Source organism: Anguilla rostrata, chromosome 3 (genome assembly GCF_018555375.3).
Source record: "Anguilla rostrata isolate EN2019 chromosome 3, ASM1855537v3, whole genome shotgun sequence".
Taxonomy (NCBI): Eukaryota; Metazoa; Chordata; class Actinopteri; order Anguilliformes; family Anguillidae; genus Anguilla; species Anguilla rostrata.
This window is the reverse complement of record NC_057935.1, coordinates 1,293,965-1,314,272: the sequence shown is the minus strand read 5'-3', so window position 1 is coordinate 1,314,272 and position 20,308 is coordinate 1,293,965. Positions and strand designations below refer to the sequence as shown.

The 20,308-nt window shown below is 52.6% G+C and overlaps 1 protein-coding gene across 9 annotated transcripts in view; it reads right to left on the bottom strand.

Moving 5' to 3' along the window:
* ebf1a (EBF transcription factor 1a) overlaps window positions 1–20,308 on the bottom strand; it is a 151,216-nt gene that overhangs the window by 115,758 nt on the left and 15,150 nt on the right. For all 9 annotated transcript variants that reach the window (XR_010328770.1, XM_064325293.1, XM_064325289.1 and 6 more), the window contains 2 exons: window positions 11,096–11,169; window positions 7,847–7,915 (listed from right to left, as the gene is read on the bottom strand). Coding sequence is in view for 8 of the 9 variants with exons in the window: in XM_064325293.1 (XP_064181363.1) it covers window positions 7,847–7,915; window positions 11,096–11,169 (143 nt within the window). In the remaining variant the exon portion in view is untranslated. The remainder of the gene's footprint in view (window positions 1–7,846; window positions 7,916–11,095; window positions 11,170–20,308) is intronic.

The window sequence follows — 20,308 nt, the reverse complement described above, 5'->3', positions numbered from 1 at the left end:
CTGAGCTCTGAGACTCAGAGAGGGAGAGGGAGGCTGAGCTCTGAGACTCAGAGAGGGAGAGGGAGGCTGAGCTCTGAGACTCAGGGCTGGAGAAGGAGGCTGAGCTCTGAGACTCTCAGACGGAGAGGGAGGCTGAGCTCTGAGACTCAGGGCTGGAGAAGGAGGCTGAGCTCTGAGACTCTCAGACGGAGAGGGAGGCTGAGCTCTGAGACTCAGGGCTGGAGAAGGAGGCTGAGCTCTGAGACTCAGAGAGAGGGAGGCTGAGCTCTGAGACTCAGGGCTGGAGAAGGAGGCTGAGCTCTGAGACTCTCAGACGGAGAGGGAGGCTGAGCTCTGAGACTCAGGGCTGGAGAAGGAGGCTGAGCTCTGACTCAGAGAGGGAGAGGGAGGCTAGGCTCTCAGACTCAGGGCGAGCAGCTCGGTCGGGTCGTTAGTGGAAGCCGCTCCATTATTCCAGCGCAGCTCTGATATCACAGACGTCTCAAACAGACCAACACAAGGCCTTCTGATCAAACTCAGAACTGCACTGTCCCCAGCAAACCCCACTGAATTAAGAACAATAAATAAAACCAGCGAGCCAAGCACAATGCCTGAAAGGGGAGAGTTTTGTTTTTGTTGTTTTTTCATTTTCAGATGCTGCTGTCTGCATTGTAGCACCACGGACCCAGAGAAACAGGCGCTGCGTGTGATTGGTCCACAGAGCTGGCCCGCGTGTTGCCTGATCAGTAGCTCAGTGAGGCTGGCGTTATTTGATCTGAAACCCGCTCTGTTTCGCCTGTAATCCTTTACAGCAGATGCACCAGAGTTACAACAGACAACAGCACCACACGTGCTCAGTCTGAGCCCCTGGTTTTTAGGGTACCCCCATCCCAGACCGGGCTGCCTGTCCTGACCCCTCCTCTGCAGCGGCCCGCACACGCCTGCTCAGAGCAGGAAGTCCTGCTGACACGGTGACATCATCACCCGGGAGGAGTACTTCCTGTCTGACATTCTTCACTCAAGACACAAATGCACTCGCCAGGAAACGGCAAACATCAACTGCAAACACACACACACTGCGCATACACACACACACACACACACACACGCGCACACACACGCACGCACGCATGCACGCACGCACGCACACACGCACACACACACTGCGCATACACACACACACACACGCACACACACACACGCATGCACATGCATGCACACACACACACACACACCATCGAACACCTCAAAAAAAACCAAAAGAATCCCTCACCCTTCCTCCCTTGTAATCTAAAAATACACTCCGCCAAAAGTAGACTGAGCTCCACAGCGAGTCCTTCAGCAGCGACTGTGCCCCCCCCCCCACCTCCCCCTCCCCCAACCTCCCTCCCTCCCTCCCCCAACACTCCCCCCCTCTCCCCACCTCCCCTCCCTCCCTGTGTGTGTGTGTGTGTGTAAGCGCAGTGTGTGTGAGTGTGTGTGTGTGTGTAAGCGCAGTGTGTGTGTGTGTGTGTGTATGCGCAGTGTGTGTGTGTGTGTGTGTGTAAGCGCAGTGTGTGTGTGTGTGTGTGTGTATGTGCAGTGTGTGTGTGTGTGTGTGTGTGTGTATGCGCAGTGTGTGTGAAGCAGCACATTAACACCAGGGCCTGACAGCAGAAGAGTGGTTAACACAGCAGACTCACTCTCCTCAGTGCCGGGCGCGGAGCTCAGCTCTGTAATCCAATAAGACGCCGTGTAGGAAACCATCAGCTGGAGTGTGTAGTGTGCGAGGGCGAGCAAGGGAGAGCGAGCCGTGGCGCCCGGTGGGGGGGGGCAGGAGACCTCCGTGTGAAAAGGGGGGGGGGAAGAGAGCGAAAGCGAATGGCTAAGCATCAATATTTCATGTGCTTTCCAAGGAGCAAGCATTAACCCTGTTTCTTCAGGAAAATCGGGCAGTGCTTTGGAACATTAGGAGGGCGGTGGGTGGGGGGCGGGGGTGGGTGTTGCCACTGTAGCACGGGCAGTTAAAAAATAAAAATAAATAAATACATTTTAAAAATGATGTTTTTCACTCCAACACAAGCACAGCGTTGTCAGAGGAAGTCCTGGGCAGTAAGAACACACCCCTCCAGGACCGGGCCTCCGGGCCACTGCTTACACTGCGGGGGGAGGGCAGGGGGTTGAGCTGCTTCAGAAAGGGGGGGTCAGTCTCCCCACTCAGGGGATATCACCCATCTTTCACTCCCTCCCCCCACCACCCCCACTCCGGGAACACTCCACGGTCACCGCCTTTCCCCACAGAACCCGGAGAGGGCCTCCACCAATCACAGAGCACGTTGGTAACTGCAAACAGAACAACGGCGATGCCGATTGGTGGACGCTTACATCCCCAGGTGGGTGCAGCGCATTGTGACATCACGGCTGTCTCATCCCTACTCTGTTATCCTTTACAGGCAGGTCCCGCGCACCCAGGCGGTGGGGGGCGGGGGGGGGGGGGGTGTCCCAGAAGCCCCTGGGGGCACGGGGGCACTCACACCACAGGATGATGCACATGAGTGCCTTTCCTGCCCCCAGCTGGGGCAGATCTGTCATCCGCAGGGAGAGGGGCTGTAGGTAGCCCTGGGGCTGGGGGGGCTGGGGGGGGAATGAGGGGGAGGCGGAGGGGGAGGCGGAGGGGGTGGTTAAAGAAAACAGAGTGATAGACAGAGAAACAAGACACCAGAGAGAGAGAGAGAGAGGGAGACAGAGCGAGAGAGAGACCAGGATGGAGGGAAGTTAGAATGAAAATCAAAACAAGCAGTATAAGGTAGAAGGAAAAAAAAGGGAGAGAGAAGAACGGAGAAAGGTAGAATGATAGAAGAGGGAGGGAGGGAGGGAGCGAGGGAGCCGCACACAGGCGAATGTGTGCACTCTTTTGGAGTCAGTCAGGCGGATGATGGGCTTGTTGACAGTGCACTGCATACGGTTAACCCTGTATTAACTCCCAGAGTCACCCCTTATTATTCCGGCTCACTTTCAGCTTAAGTGGGCCACACGCATCCCCCCCCCCCCAGTGCCCCCCCCAGCGGGACGGGGTCACGGCAGGAGTGTGTGTAGCTTTGACAGCTCTGCCCAAGACCTCGCAGGAGGCTGCAGCCGTATAAAAACACAGCAAATCTCTCCCCTTCTCTCTCTCCCTTTCTCTCTCTCACTCCCTCTCTCTCTCCCTCTCTTTCTCTCCACTTCTCTCTCTCTGCCTCTCTCTTCCTCTCCCTCTATCTCTCTCTCTTCCTCTCCCTCTATCTCTCTCTCTCTCTCTCACCCTCTCTCTCTCTGCTCCATGTGAAACTCTTTAATTGCTGTATAATGAGGCTCTATTTTGAGCTCCTTCTCTCCCACATTAGGTGCTCCAGCCCAGTTAAGATCAGCCTGTAGAGCACAGAGACTCAACGGCTGTGGAGGAGCAGTACAGACTAACCGGACCCCTCTCTCTCACACACACACACACACACACACACACACACACAGTCACTAACACTCACACACACACACAGCATGCACACAGTGTGTACACGCACATGCACACACACACTCACACACTCACAGTCACTCACACACACACACTCACTCACACTCACACACACACACACACACTAAACACAGACACACACACACAGTCACACACACACACACACAGCATGGCCCCGATCAGACTCACACACTTAATAAACGGGCTGAGCTGATACTTCATCACAGGCAGAAACCCCAAACTTGCGGGGACCCCAATAACACCGAGTCTCACTATTCCCTTCTTCTCAGGAAGTTTTCACTTTTCTAGATTCAGTTGGTGGTGGAACCCGCCAAACACTGCCGTTTTGGGACAGGAGCCAAAAGCCGCCATTAATGATTCAACAAGGACGCACCATGACCCAGATCCCGCTGCTTTTATTAACTCCGATTAAAAAAAAAAAAAGTATTTTATTTTATTTTGGTTCGAGCCCAGATGTTGAGGAATGTGCGGAGACTAACGCTGGCAGCTGGACCAATGAGCCAAGATCAGGAAGTCCCACGGTTACCACGGGAACTCTGAGCTCCCAGGATGCCACACTCTTTCCCCGGCTCGGCTGACAGCTGACGTCTCGCCGAACGCTTCCGCGGGAGAAACGCACTCCTCGCTCCTCACGCAGCCCAGCAGCACAGCCGGGGGGCAAACAGGGGAGGGGGGACAAACAGGGGTGGAGGTTGCCATGCGGAATATTGAAACCAAACATTACGTTGGGTAAATCCCACGGCCGCTTCCAGTAATCATAAAGGAGTGAAGAACACACAGACCTCTTTCATCTTACTACAGAGCTCACACACACACACACACACACACACACACACACACACGCATACACACACACACACACACACGCATACACACACACACACACACATACACACACACGCGCACACACGCATGCATACACACACACACACACACACGCACACACACACACACGCATACACACACACACGCATACACACACACACACAGGGCTTACAGGTACCCACAGATACACACACACAGAGACTCAAACACACACAAATTCACACGTTTTCCCTTCTCTGACTTACAGCTCCTCTCATTCTTAGGTTTCAAACGGCACTCAATGCTGCACGCCACGGCAGAACCCACACAAACGAGCGTGGATACCTCACCCTCACCCTAACCCTCGCAGGTGCGCAAACGCGGCGCTTGTCTTCCAAACCCAACGCTCTCGGTCTTCTCTGGCGACCGATCCAGCGCCCCGCACGTCCTCACACACCGCACGTTAGAGACAGCGGCTCCCGGAAAAACACGAGATTTGCTCCTTTAACAATATAAAAGGGGATCATTAGTTAACTGTATTTCTGACATTCTTTAGGTTTTGCTGGAGTGGCCTATTGGGGTGTCTTCTGAGGGAAATCTAATTAGAAAATCACTCTCATTACTCAACGAGCAGAATTAGCGCTAGCCTGGCTAATTACTGCTGTAAAATCTAATCATCTCTTTGAAACAAGAGCACCCTAACGAGTGCTTATTCATTGAACTAAATAACTTCAGGGGAAGACAGAGGGTGGAAATGCGTGTTTTTAATGCATTCAGGGGAAATAATAATTCATAATTGAGTCTGTTTCAGCCAGAAGTTGTTTGTTTGTTGAGAACGCCCACCCCCCCCCCACCCCACACCACCCCACAAAACAAAACAAAACAAAACAAAACAAAGAAAAAACTTACTGCCAAGCAGCCTATTGGTACAGAATGATTTTACTGGTAATTTTATATTCTATTTATTCATGTTTCTCCCATGACCTATTTTTGTGCTCTGAAGGAAAATGTTACGGAGGGGAAACAGAATATTTTTAATTTGGCATCAATTAATGACGGCCTCACACCTGAGCCAGGGGTTCCCATGGCAACCTGGCCAGGAGGGAGGGACTGGGGTACACAAGGGTGGGGGGCAGGGGCGGGGGGGCTGTTTTAGCATCAGGAGGAAGCGGAGAGATTAATCCCAGAGGCTCATGGGTAGCAGTTGTATCGTCAGTGCTACAACTCTACACACTGCTGTTCCATAACACATCGGGGGAAAGCAGAAATCTGATCCTCAGTAAAACTTTTCTGAAGAGTGTTTAGAGTCGCAGTGGAGCGCTGGGACACGGAGTGTGTGTGTGTGTGTGTGTGTATGCTATGTGTGTGTGCAGGTGTGTGTGTGTATGCTATGTGTGTGTGCAGGTGTGTATGTGTGCGAATGTGTGTGTGTGTGTATGTGTGCGAATGTGTGTGTGTGTGTTATGTGGGGTGCAGCTGTCTCTAGAGCTCTGAAGCGTTCTGGCCAGTGATGCAGAAGCAGAACGAGACTCAGGTAAGAGAAGCAGCTCAGCTCAGCTGTGTTCATCTGCCAGTACAGGTCAGTGACTCTAAAACACACACACACGCACACACACCACGTGCGGCCACACACGCACACTATACACCTGCGCGCACACATAAATCCTATAACATCTACTAAAATTCAAATACAACTGAGTTTCACCCATGAAACACTTAATAAACTTCACATATGCTTCAAAACTCGCACGGAATACACGGCTCCACGTCCTACAGATGTAAGTTAGCGCCATTAAAGGGTAAAAGCAAGCGTATTAAAACAGCCTGGTGTGGGTTCCCCCCCCCCACCCCCATCACCCCCCACCCCCATCACCCCCCCCCCCCCCCCCGCCCCCCAGCCGTCTCCTCTGCTGTAGTAAAGCCTTCGCCCAGAACGCTGGTGCCACAGAACAATAACTCTCATGTAAACAAATGCATTTCTCTCCCGCGTAAATCAGACGCGCGTTTCTCTCTCTCCGCTCTCTGATTGGTCGTAAACACTCCGCGCCGCCGCGCTTTGATTTGTGGCCTCTCATCGTCCCCGGCGTGGCGCCCGGCGTGCAGAGGGCCGTACTGAGCGCGTGCGGGCTGGGCCCCGCCCCCTTCGCCCGAGTCACGGTCTCTCTCAGCGTTACACACGCACCCCCCCCCCCCTCATCTCACTGAGGGCAGAGAGGGGTGGTAACCGCGATCAGTCACCCAATCAGGTCCACAGACCCTTCCTCAGCACCCCGCGTTAATCAGTGCTCAGTCACGCGACCCCGTATCCAATCACGTCCGTCCGCGCTCTCCACCGCCGCGGCGCGATGCTTCCGCCCGTTTGTCCCGCCGTTAAAATGCGATTAACGTGACAACCTGAATCTGCGGATCAACGCTCAGAATACATCATCATCCTTACATCATCATCATCATCATCATCATCGCCGCCAAACCAATCACAATCACCAGAGTGCACCACAGGCCACAAACCCAGCCCATACTGCTGAAAATCCAGGCCCCAAACCCAGCCCATACTGCTGAAAATACAGGCCCCAAACCCAGCCCATACTGCTGAAAACACAGGCCCCAAACCCAGCCCATACTGCTGAAAACACAGGCCACAAACCCAGCCCATACTGCTGAAAACACAGGCCCCAAACCCAGCCCATACTGCTTAAAATACAGCCCCAAACCCAGCCCATACTGCTGAAAATCCAGGCCCCAAACCCAGCCCATACTGCTGAAAATACAGGCCCCAAACCCAGCCCATACTGCTGAAAATACAGGCCACAAACCCAGCCCATACTGCTGAAAATCCAGGCCCCAAACCCAGCCCATACTGCTGAAAATCCAGGCCACAAACCCAGCCCATACTGCTGAAAATCCAGGCCACAAACCCAGCCCATACTGCTGAAAATCCAGGCCCCAAACCCAGCCCATACTGCTGGAAATACAGGCCACAAACCCAGCCCATACTGCTGAAAATACAGGCCCCAAACCCAGCCCATACTGCTGAAAACACAGGCCCCAAACCCAGCCCATACTGCTGAAAACACAGGCCACAAACCCAGCCCATACTGCTGAAAACACAGGCCCCAAACCCAGCCCATACTGCTTAAAATACAGCCCCAAACCCAGCCCATACTGCTGAAAATCCAGGCCCCAAACCCAGCCCATACTGCTGAAAATACAGGCCCCAAACCCAGCCCATACTGCTGAAAATACAGGCCACAAACCCAGCCCATACTGCTGAAAATCCAGGCCCCAAACCCAGCCCATACTGCTGAAAATCCAGGCCACAAACCCAGCCCATACTGCTGAAAATCCAGGCCACAAACCCAGCCCATACTGCTGAAAATCCAGGCCCCAAACCCAGCCCATACTGCTGGAAATACAGGCCACAAACCCAGCCCATACTGCTGAAAACACAGGCCCCAAACCCATGCATTGTCACGGCAACGGCGGCCGGATTCTAAGGGTAGGGGAAAGCGTGGGGCCACAGTGGCCAGGTGAGGGGGGGGGCGGGGGGCTCCTTACCTGTCGATGATGACGGGGTCGGACGGCGTCTCGTTGCGATTGCCACAGCTCTTCTTGTCACAGCAGCGGCTGGAGAGGGAGGAGGGATGGAGGGATGGAGGGATGAGAGAGAGAGAGAGAGAGAGAGGACAGTTAACCTGCTGCTGTTTTACATATGTCAGCACCGACACCAGCCACAACAACCTTGGGGGGATGGGGGGGGGGTGGGGGTGGTGCAATTGCAGGTCAGGCTGTCCTCAGAACTAGGAGAGGGTGGGGGAGCAGCCTGAATCTCAGCCACGCCCAGCCTCCCCCCCCCCCCCCGCAATGTTTCCACCTGCACATATGGGCGGATTACAGCGTCATAAAAACCTCTGCCCCCCCCCACAGCCTGCCGCTCATACCTGAGGACAGGTGCGCAGGGGGAGGGGGCAGCGGGGGGGAGCAGGGAGTGATGGGACTGGGGGGGGGCTGAGGTCCGGACAAACACAAGGGGTGAGGTATTCTTCCCTGCTATCACCTGAGGCAGGTAATCGGCCTTCGTGCTCACTTGACACCCCCACCCCCCCCCCGACCCCCCTGACCCCCCCACCCCCCCGCCCCCGGCCCCCCCAGTCAAAGGATGGGGAGCGGGGAATGGGCAGGCGGGGGGGCAGTGACAGCAGGGATCGCCCCGGATCGTGTTTCGGTGGTACAGATGGCAGAGGAGCGGGAAAATGGGGGGGGTGGAGGGGGGGGCACTGTCACTTAAAACCATCTGCATTGTTTTACTCCAGGGAGCCGGCACGCTGGCGGGGCCTCTGTCTGCACCCATCACCTGGTCACCTGGCCCCCGCTCCTCCCCCCCCCCCTCCTCCCCCCCCGCATCAGAACAGCAGGAGCGGGAACACCAGCTGATTCAGCGCTCCACTCTTCCCCTTCCCCCTTTCCTGTTTCCCTCACTCTGCTTAAAGACGTACAGCTCTCTCCTTTCTCTCTCCTCCTCCTCCTCCTCCTCTTCCACCTCCACCTCCACCCGTAACTTTTCTCTCTCCTCCTCCTGCTCCTCCTCCTCCTCTTCCACCTCCACCTCCTCCCGTAACTTCTCTCTCTCTCTCTCCTCCTCCTCCTCCTCCTCTTCCACCTCCACCTCCTCCCGTACCTTCTCTCTCTCCTCTCTTTTCCAAACGGGCATGTCTTTGTCGGCGTTCCGTTGTTTTCCTGGAAGTGGGTCACAGTGTGGTCCCACCGGATCAGAGCTGAGAGGAGCCGGGGGGGGGGCGGGGGGGCGGGGGGGCGCTGCTGCAATTTTGCCACTTCCAATCATGAGGCGAGACCCAGGGGAGCACCCACCCCCTGAATTCCAACCCCCCCCCCCACACCGCCAAAAAAAAGTATGCTAATTAGTACACGCTCACAACAGCTTGGTTTGGGCATTCTTCCCTTTTCCTGTTAATTCCGACTCGGTCCCACAGGACAGGCGAGGAAGCCTATCTCTAATCTCAACCGATTCTTCCTGGTGCAGCTTTTGAAGAAACGCAATCTAAGCTGCCTGCTGTAATTACCAGGACCGGCCTACCCCAGTCGTCACCGGACACTGATGCTCTTATAAGGGGGCTTTTTATAGACGCAGCACAACGGGAATGAGAATTAAAAACTACGCAAATAAACTGTTTGCCTAATTACTTCCACCCAAATCTTTGGAAAACCGATTTCAGGAGATGAAAACACAAGAAAACATTCGTTCCACACCTTTTAATTTTGTCCTGTAAACCGAATATTTCTCTCCGGCATGAATCTGAAATCTACTTTTAAAATGAGAGAAGAGTAGCTCCTTTGAAACGCTTCTGAAAGCGCGCTCCTTTTCTTGTGCCGCCCGTGTTTGACAATAAAAGACGAGGCGTTTGGGTCGCGCGGATGCAAGCTGGCTTCGCACCATATGGCTAATGGCAGGGCCCTGCAATTAACAGCCCTGATTAATGGTGAACAGACTCTCATTTTATGCTTATAATCGAGCCTGTGTTTGCACCCCCAGTGCAAAATCAGCACAGACGCAGGACAGGAAGGGGGAGAGCCACCCCAAAAACCCCAGACATATGTGTGCGAATGTGTTTGTACATTCAGTCCCTCTGTCCGTCGGGTTTACTGGTTAGGGTGTGCGTAAGGAGGAGTCCGTGGAAGATAACGAACGCGTGTTTGACACACACATCACTCCACCTGCGCGGAACAGGTACGCCTTCACACGAGGGAAAACACAGGGCAAGATCGAGGCAGTCCCTGTGTGTGTGTGTGTGTGTGCACGTGTGTGCATGCACGTGAGTGTGCATGTGTGCGTGTGTGTGTGTGCATGTGCGTGTGTGCGCATGCACGTGTGTGTGTGTGCACGTGTGTGCATGCACGTGAGTGTGCATGTGTGTGTGTGCGTGTGTGTGTGTGCATGTGTGTGTGCATGCGAGTGTGTGTGCGTGAGAGAGCACATCCGTGTGTCCCTGGATGCTCGCATATATTTCATCGTCAGACACTGAGCAAACTGCATTTGTTACCCAAAGAATAACAAGAAAATTCATATTGAGTAATGAGTTTCTGCTTGTCCTAATTAACCAACCATGAGTAGGATATTTTTAGGAGGAAAACTGTTCGAATGCTCCCCAGTATTCCCAAAAATAGATGAGAGCCCTTCTTCACAACCCACTTTTAAGCGAGAGAAATTCATCTTTTGGTTTTAATTAAAGGACCAGCGTTCCATAGCGACTCGTCCTCCACTCCTTTTCTCCTCTGTTCCAGAGCCGGATCCCTCCTTCAGAGAAAGAGCGTCAGGCGGGAGTGACCTGGTTAGGCACAGCGAGGGGGGGGGGGCACTGCATCACCGAATACCCCCCCCCACTTTGATAGAGGCTTTAAATATGGAGGCCAGCGCAGTATGAGAGAGAGAGAGGGATCCACCGGATCCCGGACGAGACCCTAGAATTTGCTCAGCTGGTGATCTTCTCAGGATAAATATTCTGATAAAGAAACGGCGTCCATTTTGTGTCTAAGTGCCGGCGGCGTGGGGTCGTCTGACTGCCAGAGCTGTCACTCAAACACCGCCAGCCCCAGTGGATCGTGGGTAAAGTGAGGACGCCCTCAGCCAACGCGCTTCCACCAGGCTGTCCGATCAGCCAATCAGCTAGCAGAGGGGGCGCTGGGCACAGACAGGGTGTGTCACTGCTCAGGGGGTACATGTGAAACTGTGCAGAGGGGGGTGGGGGTGGGGGAAAGAGAGAGGAAGAGGAAGAGGACGCCGTCTCTTACCTGCACATGATCTCATGCGTCAGCAGCACGCGACACATCTCCGGGTTCTTGTCTTGGCCTTCATAAATAATCGCCTTTGAAAAAGGAAGAGAGTTCAGTCAGGGAAGTGGGGCGAGTCACGGACACAGACATATAGAACACAGTAGCACAGCCGAGCCTGACTCATTAACGTTAAACCCAGAGAGGGTGAGGTAAGACTGGACCAGGTGCGCTGTGTGAACCTGCAGCTCTCCCACAGCAGGTCCAGAGCGCTAGCCGCGGCGGCGGCGCAGAACTGCAGAGTCTGAACATCACCGCTGAGGCGGGGGAGAGGGAGAGGAACGGGGCTGTCACCGCTGCTGACGTCAGGAATACCTGCCAGCCGCGAGCTCTGAGCTCCTATGAGCGGCTATGAGCTGCTATGAGCTGCTATGAGCTGCTATGAGCTGCTTTGAGCTGCTCTGAGCTCCTATGAGCTGCTTTGAGCTGCTATGAGCTGCTACGAGCAGGAATACCTGCCAATCGCAAGCTTTGAGCCCCTATGAGCTGCTTTGAGCTGCTTTGAGCTGCTATGAGCTGCTATGAGCTGCTATGAGCTGCTATGAGCTCTATGAGCGGCTATGAGCGGCTATGAGCTGCTATGAGCTGCTCTGAGCTCCTATGAGCGGCTATGAGCGGCTATGAGCTGCTATGAGCAGGAATACCTGCCAACCACGAGCTTTGAGCTGCTATGAGCTGCTTTGAGCTGCTTTGAGCTGCTGTGAGCTGCTTTGAGCTCCTATGAGCTGCTATGAGCTGCTATGAGCTGCTATGAGCTGCTTTGAGCTGCTATGAGCTGCTTTGAGCTGCTATGAGCTGCTTTGAGCTGCTATGAGCTGCTTTGAGCTGCTATGAGCAGGAATACCTGCCAACCACGAGCCTTGAGGTGCTATGAGCTGCTATGAGCTGCTTTGAGCTCCTATGAGCTGCTATGAGCTGCTATGAGCTGCTCTGAGCTCCTATGAGCGGCTATGAGCGGCTATGAGCTGCTATGAGCAGGAATACCTGCCAACCACGAGCTTTGAGCTGCTATGAGCTGCTTTGAGCTGCTTTGAGCTGCTTTGAGCTGCTATGAGCTGCTTTGAGCTGCTATGAGCTGCTATGAGCTGCTATGAGCTGCTATGAGCAGGAATACCTGCCAACCGCGAGCTTTGAGGTGCTATGAGCTGCTATGAGCTGCTATGAGCTGCTATGAGCAGGAATACCTGCCAACCACGAGCTTTGAGGTGCTATGAGCTTTTCTACTCTCTGAGCAGAAAATACAAATGCACAAGCAATGCATTCACCCCAAAAAAAACACAACAGTAAAGTCACCCCAAAACACCAAACAAGCAATGCATTTACCCCCAAAAGAGATATTCAACTAACAACGCATTCACCCCAAAAAACACACCCAACAAACAATGCATTCACCCCAAAACCACACAATGGCAGTGTACTCCTTGTTTAGAGTGACATTCTCCATAAGCGCGTTAGCATAAGGCTTAAATTAGCCTGGCTGGCACGTCTGCAGCAGCAGCAGAACAGCTCAGCTGAGACCCAGGTGCTAAGGAGCCATCACCTGACGGAGGGGAAGCAAGAGGAGCAAGCGCACCTCGAACATACCCTCACGTTCAGCCACAAAATGAGCTCCTTGTTCATACAACTGGAAACTGACTGTGGAGATTATCGAGTGAAAATAAAATTGCTTATTTTTCAGGAGGTATGAACGGTTTTCTTATTCTCCCAGAACACTATCAGCAAACTCTACTGGGTGTGTGTGTGTGTGTGTGTGTGTGTGTGTGTGTGTGTGTGTCCCGCGCAGCGATTAGCAAAACTGGCTCTACACACCCTAATGGGATAATAAACTGCAGTATAGTTTTACAATATGGAGGCAATGTGGGCATATTGATCTTTCTGAGCGTGATATTAAATAGCTGCTGCAGTCCTGTCCGTCTGTGAGCACTCCTGCGTTCAGGAGACAGACTCAGACAGTGTGGGGAGCTCTGTGTGTTTCTCTAACTGTGCTGTATTTCAGATTTGGGCTGAGGCTGGCAGCCTGGTGTTTGACTGAGTCGGTCTGCTGGAGCGTAACTGTGTTTACTTGCAAAGACACAGTTTCTAGACGTACTCTAACATGTAAACCCCAAACAAACACTGGCATGTCATAGTATGGCAGCAAGAGCAGCGGGAGGGGTGTGTGTGTGTGTGTGTGTGTGTGTGTGTGTGTGTGTGTATCAGTGTGTGTGCATGAGTATCTGCAGGCGTATGGCTGCGCATGGGTGTGGTGTGTGTGTGTGTGTGTGGGTGCATGTGAGAACATGTGTATGCGTGCGCGTATGTGTGGTATTGGTGTGTGTGTGTGTATGTGTGTTTGCATATCTGTGTGTGCCTGTGTATGTGTATATCTGTCTGTGTGTGGGTGTGTGCGTATGAGTGGTATTGGTGTGCGTGTGTATCTGTCTGTGTGCCTGTGTGTGTGTGTGTGTGGGGGCACTAGCAGTTGGACTGCCAGACTGGAGTGTGTGGAGCCATCTGGCCCGTTCTCCACATCTTCCAAAAACCTCAGCTTTGTTTGCACCCTTCCATTCCACACAACACGTTTTTCTCAGTACTGTGAATCTCCCGTTTCCCCCAAACATACACAGCCCCGATTCGCTCCGACGCCATCTTCCCATCAACACCCCCCCCCCCCCAAGTTCATTAGGGAGGGAGACGAGCCCCACTGTTCCACACCACTCTCAGTATGTCAGCCGCCCGTATCTTCCAGCAATCATTTTAACGGAACAGCATTTTTATTTATTTTTTCCAGTTTCAGTAACCATAGAATTTACAGGAGAAAATCAGAGCGCTTAAGATTTACCATCACACTGAAATAAACGGCTAGATTTCTGTATCACACTTACAGACGAAGCGACTACAGATGCACTCTCACCCAATTATCAGAGTACGTCATATAGAGAAAACCAACACTGCCATGATCCAAAGAGTCTGAATACTGTACACAGACAAACCAACATGGCCATGATACAAACAGCCTGAATACTGTACACAGACAAACCAGCACTGCTATGATCCAAACAGTCTGAACACTGTACACAGACAAACCAACACTGCTATGATCCAAACAGCCTGAACACTGTACACAGACAAACCAACACTGCTATGATCCAAACAGCCTGAACATCACAGAAAACAACTGCTATGATCCAAACAGTCTGAACACTGTACACAGACAAACCAACACTGCCATGATCCAAACAGTCTGAACACTGTACACAGACAAACCAACACTGCCATGATCCAAACAGTCTGAACACTGTACACAGACAAACCAACACTGCTATGATCCAAACAGTCTGAACACTGTACACAGACAAACCAACACTGCCATGATCCAAACAGTCTGAACACTGTACACAGACAAACCAACACTGCCATGATCCAAACAGTCTGAACACTGTACACAGACAAACCAACACTGCTATGATCCAAACAGTCTGAACGCTGTACACAGCCATAAATCACTATGGATAAGAGCATATGTCAAATGACTGTAATGCAATGTCATGTTTGCACTTGCTCTGTTCTTGTTTGCTTTATCACTAAGAAGAAATTACACATATATAAATATATATTATTCTCGTTCATTCTCATTTATTTTATTATTATGCAATAGCATTAGCTGTCATACAGGTAACTGCCAAAACAAAGGAAACACCAACCATAACATCCCTCTCTGTGAAGTTCTCACCAGACCGAGGTCACTTCAGCCACTGTTCTTCAGGAAACATCAGCAGGTTCCGCCATTTTAGTCCCAGAAGCCCCCTCCATGGCTTCTCGTATCCATGGAAGCCAAAATAAGGAGTAATTGGGCCAGCTGGCCCTTCTACACACAACCACGAGCATTCTGGGATGTTAACTGCTTCACGAACTCGTGAACCGCACCTGTGCGGAAGCGCGTGCTTCTAATAAGCTTTGCATCGCTCGCTCACTGAAGCGTGTCCTTTATTTTGGTTCCCTGTATACATCACTGTAATAAACGCACGCGCTCCCACTCACGCATTGCTTTTATTTATGGAATATGTCCATGGCAACGAGGCAATAAAAATATCACAATATTTATTTTCTGAAGGGAAAAACAAAACACGGCAAAGAAAGAGTTCCTCCGGACAGCGTGACTCTTCACCCTGTTCTTAAAATGTCAGTTTGTTTTTTGTTTTTTAGTTTAGCCTGTTTGTTTGGTTTTTTTTCCCCCCTGAGTTATTGCCGCGGTCGCAGTGTCTGGAGCTGGCGAGCTCTGTTTCACTTTGAGAGTGTGGGAGCCAAGGTCCTTCCAAAGACGAGGAACATGCATCACTGTCCCTGGCGTTTAAAAATCCGGGCTCCATCCATCCCGCCTCCCCCTGACCCCGGGGAGGCCGCGGGACAAAGAGGAACCCCGAGCTACGCCGCGCGCGACGTCCTCTGCAGATCCTCAGCTCTGATTCGCCAAACGCTGCGCCTGCCGGGGACTCAGAGGGGCCTGCGCGTGACACACGCGGCGCTGTGGGAGAGCACGGGAACGCAGAGCGCTCGCCATCGGCGTCGGGTATAACGCAACATCTGAGTGGGCGGAGAAACAACAGCGCTCTGAAACCTCACCTAAAATATCGCAGACAGCTCGACCCCATGATTGCCTGCTGCAGTCACACCGACTGCAACCTGAAATTAGGGAGGGCCCAGGAACAAGCGAGCCGTCGGTCCTGTCCCGGTTCTGAGGCCAAATCTCTGTCCAGACGCTCCTCCAAAAACCTTAAACCGAGCGCCAGCAGATGCAATCTAAAAAGCCCAGTCATATCTCTCTCGCCACTGTTTTTCTTTTCTTTTTTTTCCTTCTGTTCCTGACCCTGTCCCCTCCTATCAAACAGCAGAATAACCGTTAGGCAACACTGCAATTACACGCAATCGCATTCTCTCACGGGAAACGCGGAGAAGCTTGTGCAATCCCGAGATTCAGAAGCCACAAAAGGGTAAAAAACAAAACAAAGAAAAACAGAAACTAGCCGCTTGTTTCCAGGAGGAGTAAAGGGAGCTCTGAACGCGGCGGTGCTCTCAGTGCGTCTCACAGGCCGAGTTCTTCAGAAATGAGCAGCGAAGCGACGCCAGCGGTACGTTCAGGAGGCCTGCGCGCGCTCGGGGGACACTGAGGGGCGCTTTCGGATTCGTGCGCGTCCAAATGTTTTCGTACGGCCCGCATTCGCTCCTCCGACACGCGGGGGGGGACAGAGCGGCACGTTCAGGCCCCGTCTTACGCAATCGAGCGCTATAAACAGGCTGCGATTAGAGGAAACGTCTAATATGGGAGATTTATGCCGCCGCGCATTTTGTTTAGATTAGTGAAGTGCGTCGGACCCAGAGCGCACGTTGCATAAATAAGGCACCTCCCTCCCCACCCCACCACCCCCCCCCTCCCGCTCCCCCCCTCCCCCGTCCCGCGCTCCAGAGGCCTGGTAGCTGATGGAAAATGACCAGGAAAGAAAAGCTGGATATAATAAAGAGGGCCTGTGACCCGCCTGCTGAGGAAACGCAGTGTGACCCCACCCCTTTCTCTCTCTCTCTCTGACCTGCCGGCGAAGCGACCTCTCATTTTTGTTGGCGACTTCAAGCGCGCACGCGAAAGACATTCAAGACACGACCTCTTAACTCCAGGGTCCACGCGCGCCTGGAAAAAAAAAAATTTAAAAAGAGGACCGCGCCAGGCGATCCGTTGGGCCGTGCTGCCGCCAGCGCCGCGCCCCCAGCGCCGCCCCCCCCCGTCGAGCCGAACGCGTGCGCATTAACAGGCGCCCGCCGCCGATGTCACTGTTAGTACACGTTTTATTCTGCAGAAGTAAGTTTTCATTTTTCATTTGCAGTTTTTCCTCAAAGGCCTTGATGTGACAACTGCGTGTGAGGCGTGTAAACAAGCAGCTATAAATACGCCGGAGCTCACTTCCCTTTCAGCCGCCGCCGCCGCCGCCGCAGCGCACGCGGGCGTCACCGGGAGAGCGAGCGCCCCCCGCGCGGGACGCCAGCACTTTGTTCCGCGGCTCAGCTGCTCTGGCGCCGAACCCGGGGTGAGGGGGGGCCCGCTCCCGCGCCGCCTGCGTCTGAACCCGGGGTGAGGGGGGGCCCGCTCCCACACCGCCTGCGTCTGAACCCGGGGTGAGGGGGGCCCGCTCCCGCGCCGCCTGCGTCTGATCCCACGTGTGTGTGAGAGTGTGTGTGAGAGTGTGTGTGTGTGTGTGTGTGTGTGTGTGTGTGTGTGTGCGTGTGTGTGTGTGTGTCTGTGTGCGCGTGTGTGTGTGCGTGTGTGTGTGAGTGCGTGTGTGTTAGTGTGTGTGCATGTGTGTGTGTGCGTGTGTGTGTGTGTTTGTGTGTGCATGTGTGTGTGTGACAGGATGTGTATTATTATTATTGCTCATAATTGTTATTGGAATAATTATGAGTAGCAATATTATATAAATACATAATAACCGTTTATTATTATTTTTAAGTCCAAAAATGGTATAAGAAATGTTTATCCCTATAAGGTCAAATTTAGAATTATTCCAAATTTAACTAGAACCCAAAGCATGATGAGCTAATGTATTTATTGCTGTTTTTGGTAATTGCTGTTATTCTTGTTGTGGCAATAGGAATAAGCCTGTGGTGCGCTGAGCAGTTCGCGGTGAGTTATGGTAATTATGGCTTGTTATTTACTTCCAGGGGTCTGGACGGCAGCTGCGTGCGCAGTGCTGTTTGTGGTTTTTCAGCTCTGATTGACTCTTATGGGAAGCGTGCATTCAGCGATCCAATAACCCTCTGCACTCCCAAGCACTCGTCTCTCATTGGCCAGGGAGTGTGTGGAAATTGCAGCACAGCCAATCACAGAAAAGGGGCTTACGAGGTTCACAGGGACGTGTCTCAGAATCTTAACTCACCGTTAAATACTCCAGTGCCATAGGCTGCAAGTTGCTCATAAAAGTTTCTGGATTTTTATTTTGGAAAAAGGAGATATTTAATAAAAGGGGCCTGTTAAATTACTCCGCTGGTGGTCTGTCCTGGTCTTTTGACAATCACATTTTAAGCAAGTGTTACTTTTTTTCACCGCTTGAACAACATTACGAGTTTGGCAGGCTAAGAACAAATGTGGAAGTAATTAGTAGAAAAAGTCAATCCTTGCGAAACAATAAACGACAACAGCAGAGTTTTCCATTTGGACTCGATTTTTTACTTATTTTCTTTACGCTGGTGATCCAAGCTCGATACCCAACAAAAACAACGCGGAACGTGTGGCGTGGTCTCAGATTGTCATAATCAGTATAATTGTACTATGAAAAGGATTTGTGCTGGAGCAGCAGGTAGAGGAGGGACTGAGGCTAAAAAATCAGCTTCCTGTAGAAACTGACATTCGTTTCTGATGCGTCTTGAAAACACCTCTTCTCTAAAGGGACCCTACGGCGATGTTCCCGCAACACAGGCAAACTCCACCCCCCCCATCCCCCCTATCCGCCCCCCCCATCCCCCCTATCTGCCCCCCCCCACCCCCCGCACCCCCCACCCTGGCGTCTCTCTCCATTATAGTCTCAGGGCCCTGTTTCCTCCATTCTTACACATCTGCGCTTGTGTGGGAATATCTGAGCACTTCCTGTTATCTGTGTCTCAGAACTAATGTAAAGTGCATTCTTAAAAAGCACCGTTTCGAAAAATGCATTATTATTATTAGTAGTATTCATATTGTTGTTATTATTATTATTATTATTATTATTATTATTAATAATAATAATCACTCTTAATTTAGAATATTTTTATTATTATTTATGTAATTATTTTTATTGCTGTTATGATGGGTAGAACACGCTGGGCTGCAGTGGAGAGGAAAACCCAGAGAATCAGGCCACTCCTCTACCTCCTGTCAGGCAGCAAGCTCCCCCCCCCCCCAAACAACACCTGAGACGGGCCTGTCCCAGGGACCCTGTATTCATTTCACCGTATCAAAGCGTCCCGCGCTTCAGAACGCGCCCCACCCAGAAGCCTTCCAGCCATAAGCCTGTCCCAAAAAAAAAAAAAAAAATCTTTTTTAAAAAGAAGCTGTCTTACAGCCGTCAGGGTCCAGACGGACGGGCGGACGCGTACGCCGCTCTCCCCCGGCACACAAACACGCGGCACAGCCCCCCTGCAAACCCGTTCTCTACGCTCCGCTGTCAAACTCTCTGTCATGTGACTGCCTGAGAGTCTCAATTAGCCAATACCATGTGACGCCCGACAAGAGTCCGAGCTGTACAAAGCAAAACTGCTTATTACCTATTAAGATTCGAACACAACAATGATATCGCAAATTGCAATATTATGATATTTTATGTTCTTTCAGTTCGGGATTTTACAGGTATGCAGGGTCTTACAGTAAAATACTTCCCTTCCTGCATGGTGTTACAGTAAAACACTTCCCTTTCTGCATGGTGTTACAGTAAAACACTTCCCTTCCTGCATGGTATTACAGTAAAATACGTCCCTTCCTCCTTGGTGTTACAGTAAAACTATTTCCTTTTAGTGTCCCTCAAGATCAGTGGTAACCAGCCCTGTTCCTGGAGATCTACCATCCAGTACGTTTTCATTTTGACCCTAATTTGGCACACCTGGCACCTGAGTCGATACACCCTCTTCAGGGAACCATCAAAAGCAGTGAAATTATAAGTTATCCCGCCTACCGGGGGACGAGAGTTTATCAGGAGGCACATAAACTCTCTGCGGACACACGCTCACCACGGCAACGTGCCGAATTACCCATTACCGCGATTAATCCGGCGGAAGACTCTGTGATATTCCATGTGGCGAAGTGCCGAGAGATCACAGCGCCCCAGCCGCCAGACAGCGGGGAGCGCCCCGGCCGACAGACAGCGGGGAGCGCCCCGGCCGCCAGACAGCGGGGAGCGCCCCGGCCGACAGACAGCGGGGAGCGCCCCGGCCGACAGACAGCGGGGAGCGCCCCGGCCGACAGACAGCGGGAGCCCGGCCGACAGACAGCGGGAGCGCCGGCCGACAGACAGCGGGAGCGCCCCGGCCGACCAGACAGCGGGAGCGCCCCGCCGACAGACAGCGGGAGCGCCCGGCCGACAGACAGCGGGGAGCGCCCCAGCCGACAGACAGCGGGGAGCGCCCCAGCCGACAGACAGCGGGGAGCGCTGAGCGCGGGGACCCAGCCGACAGACAGCG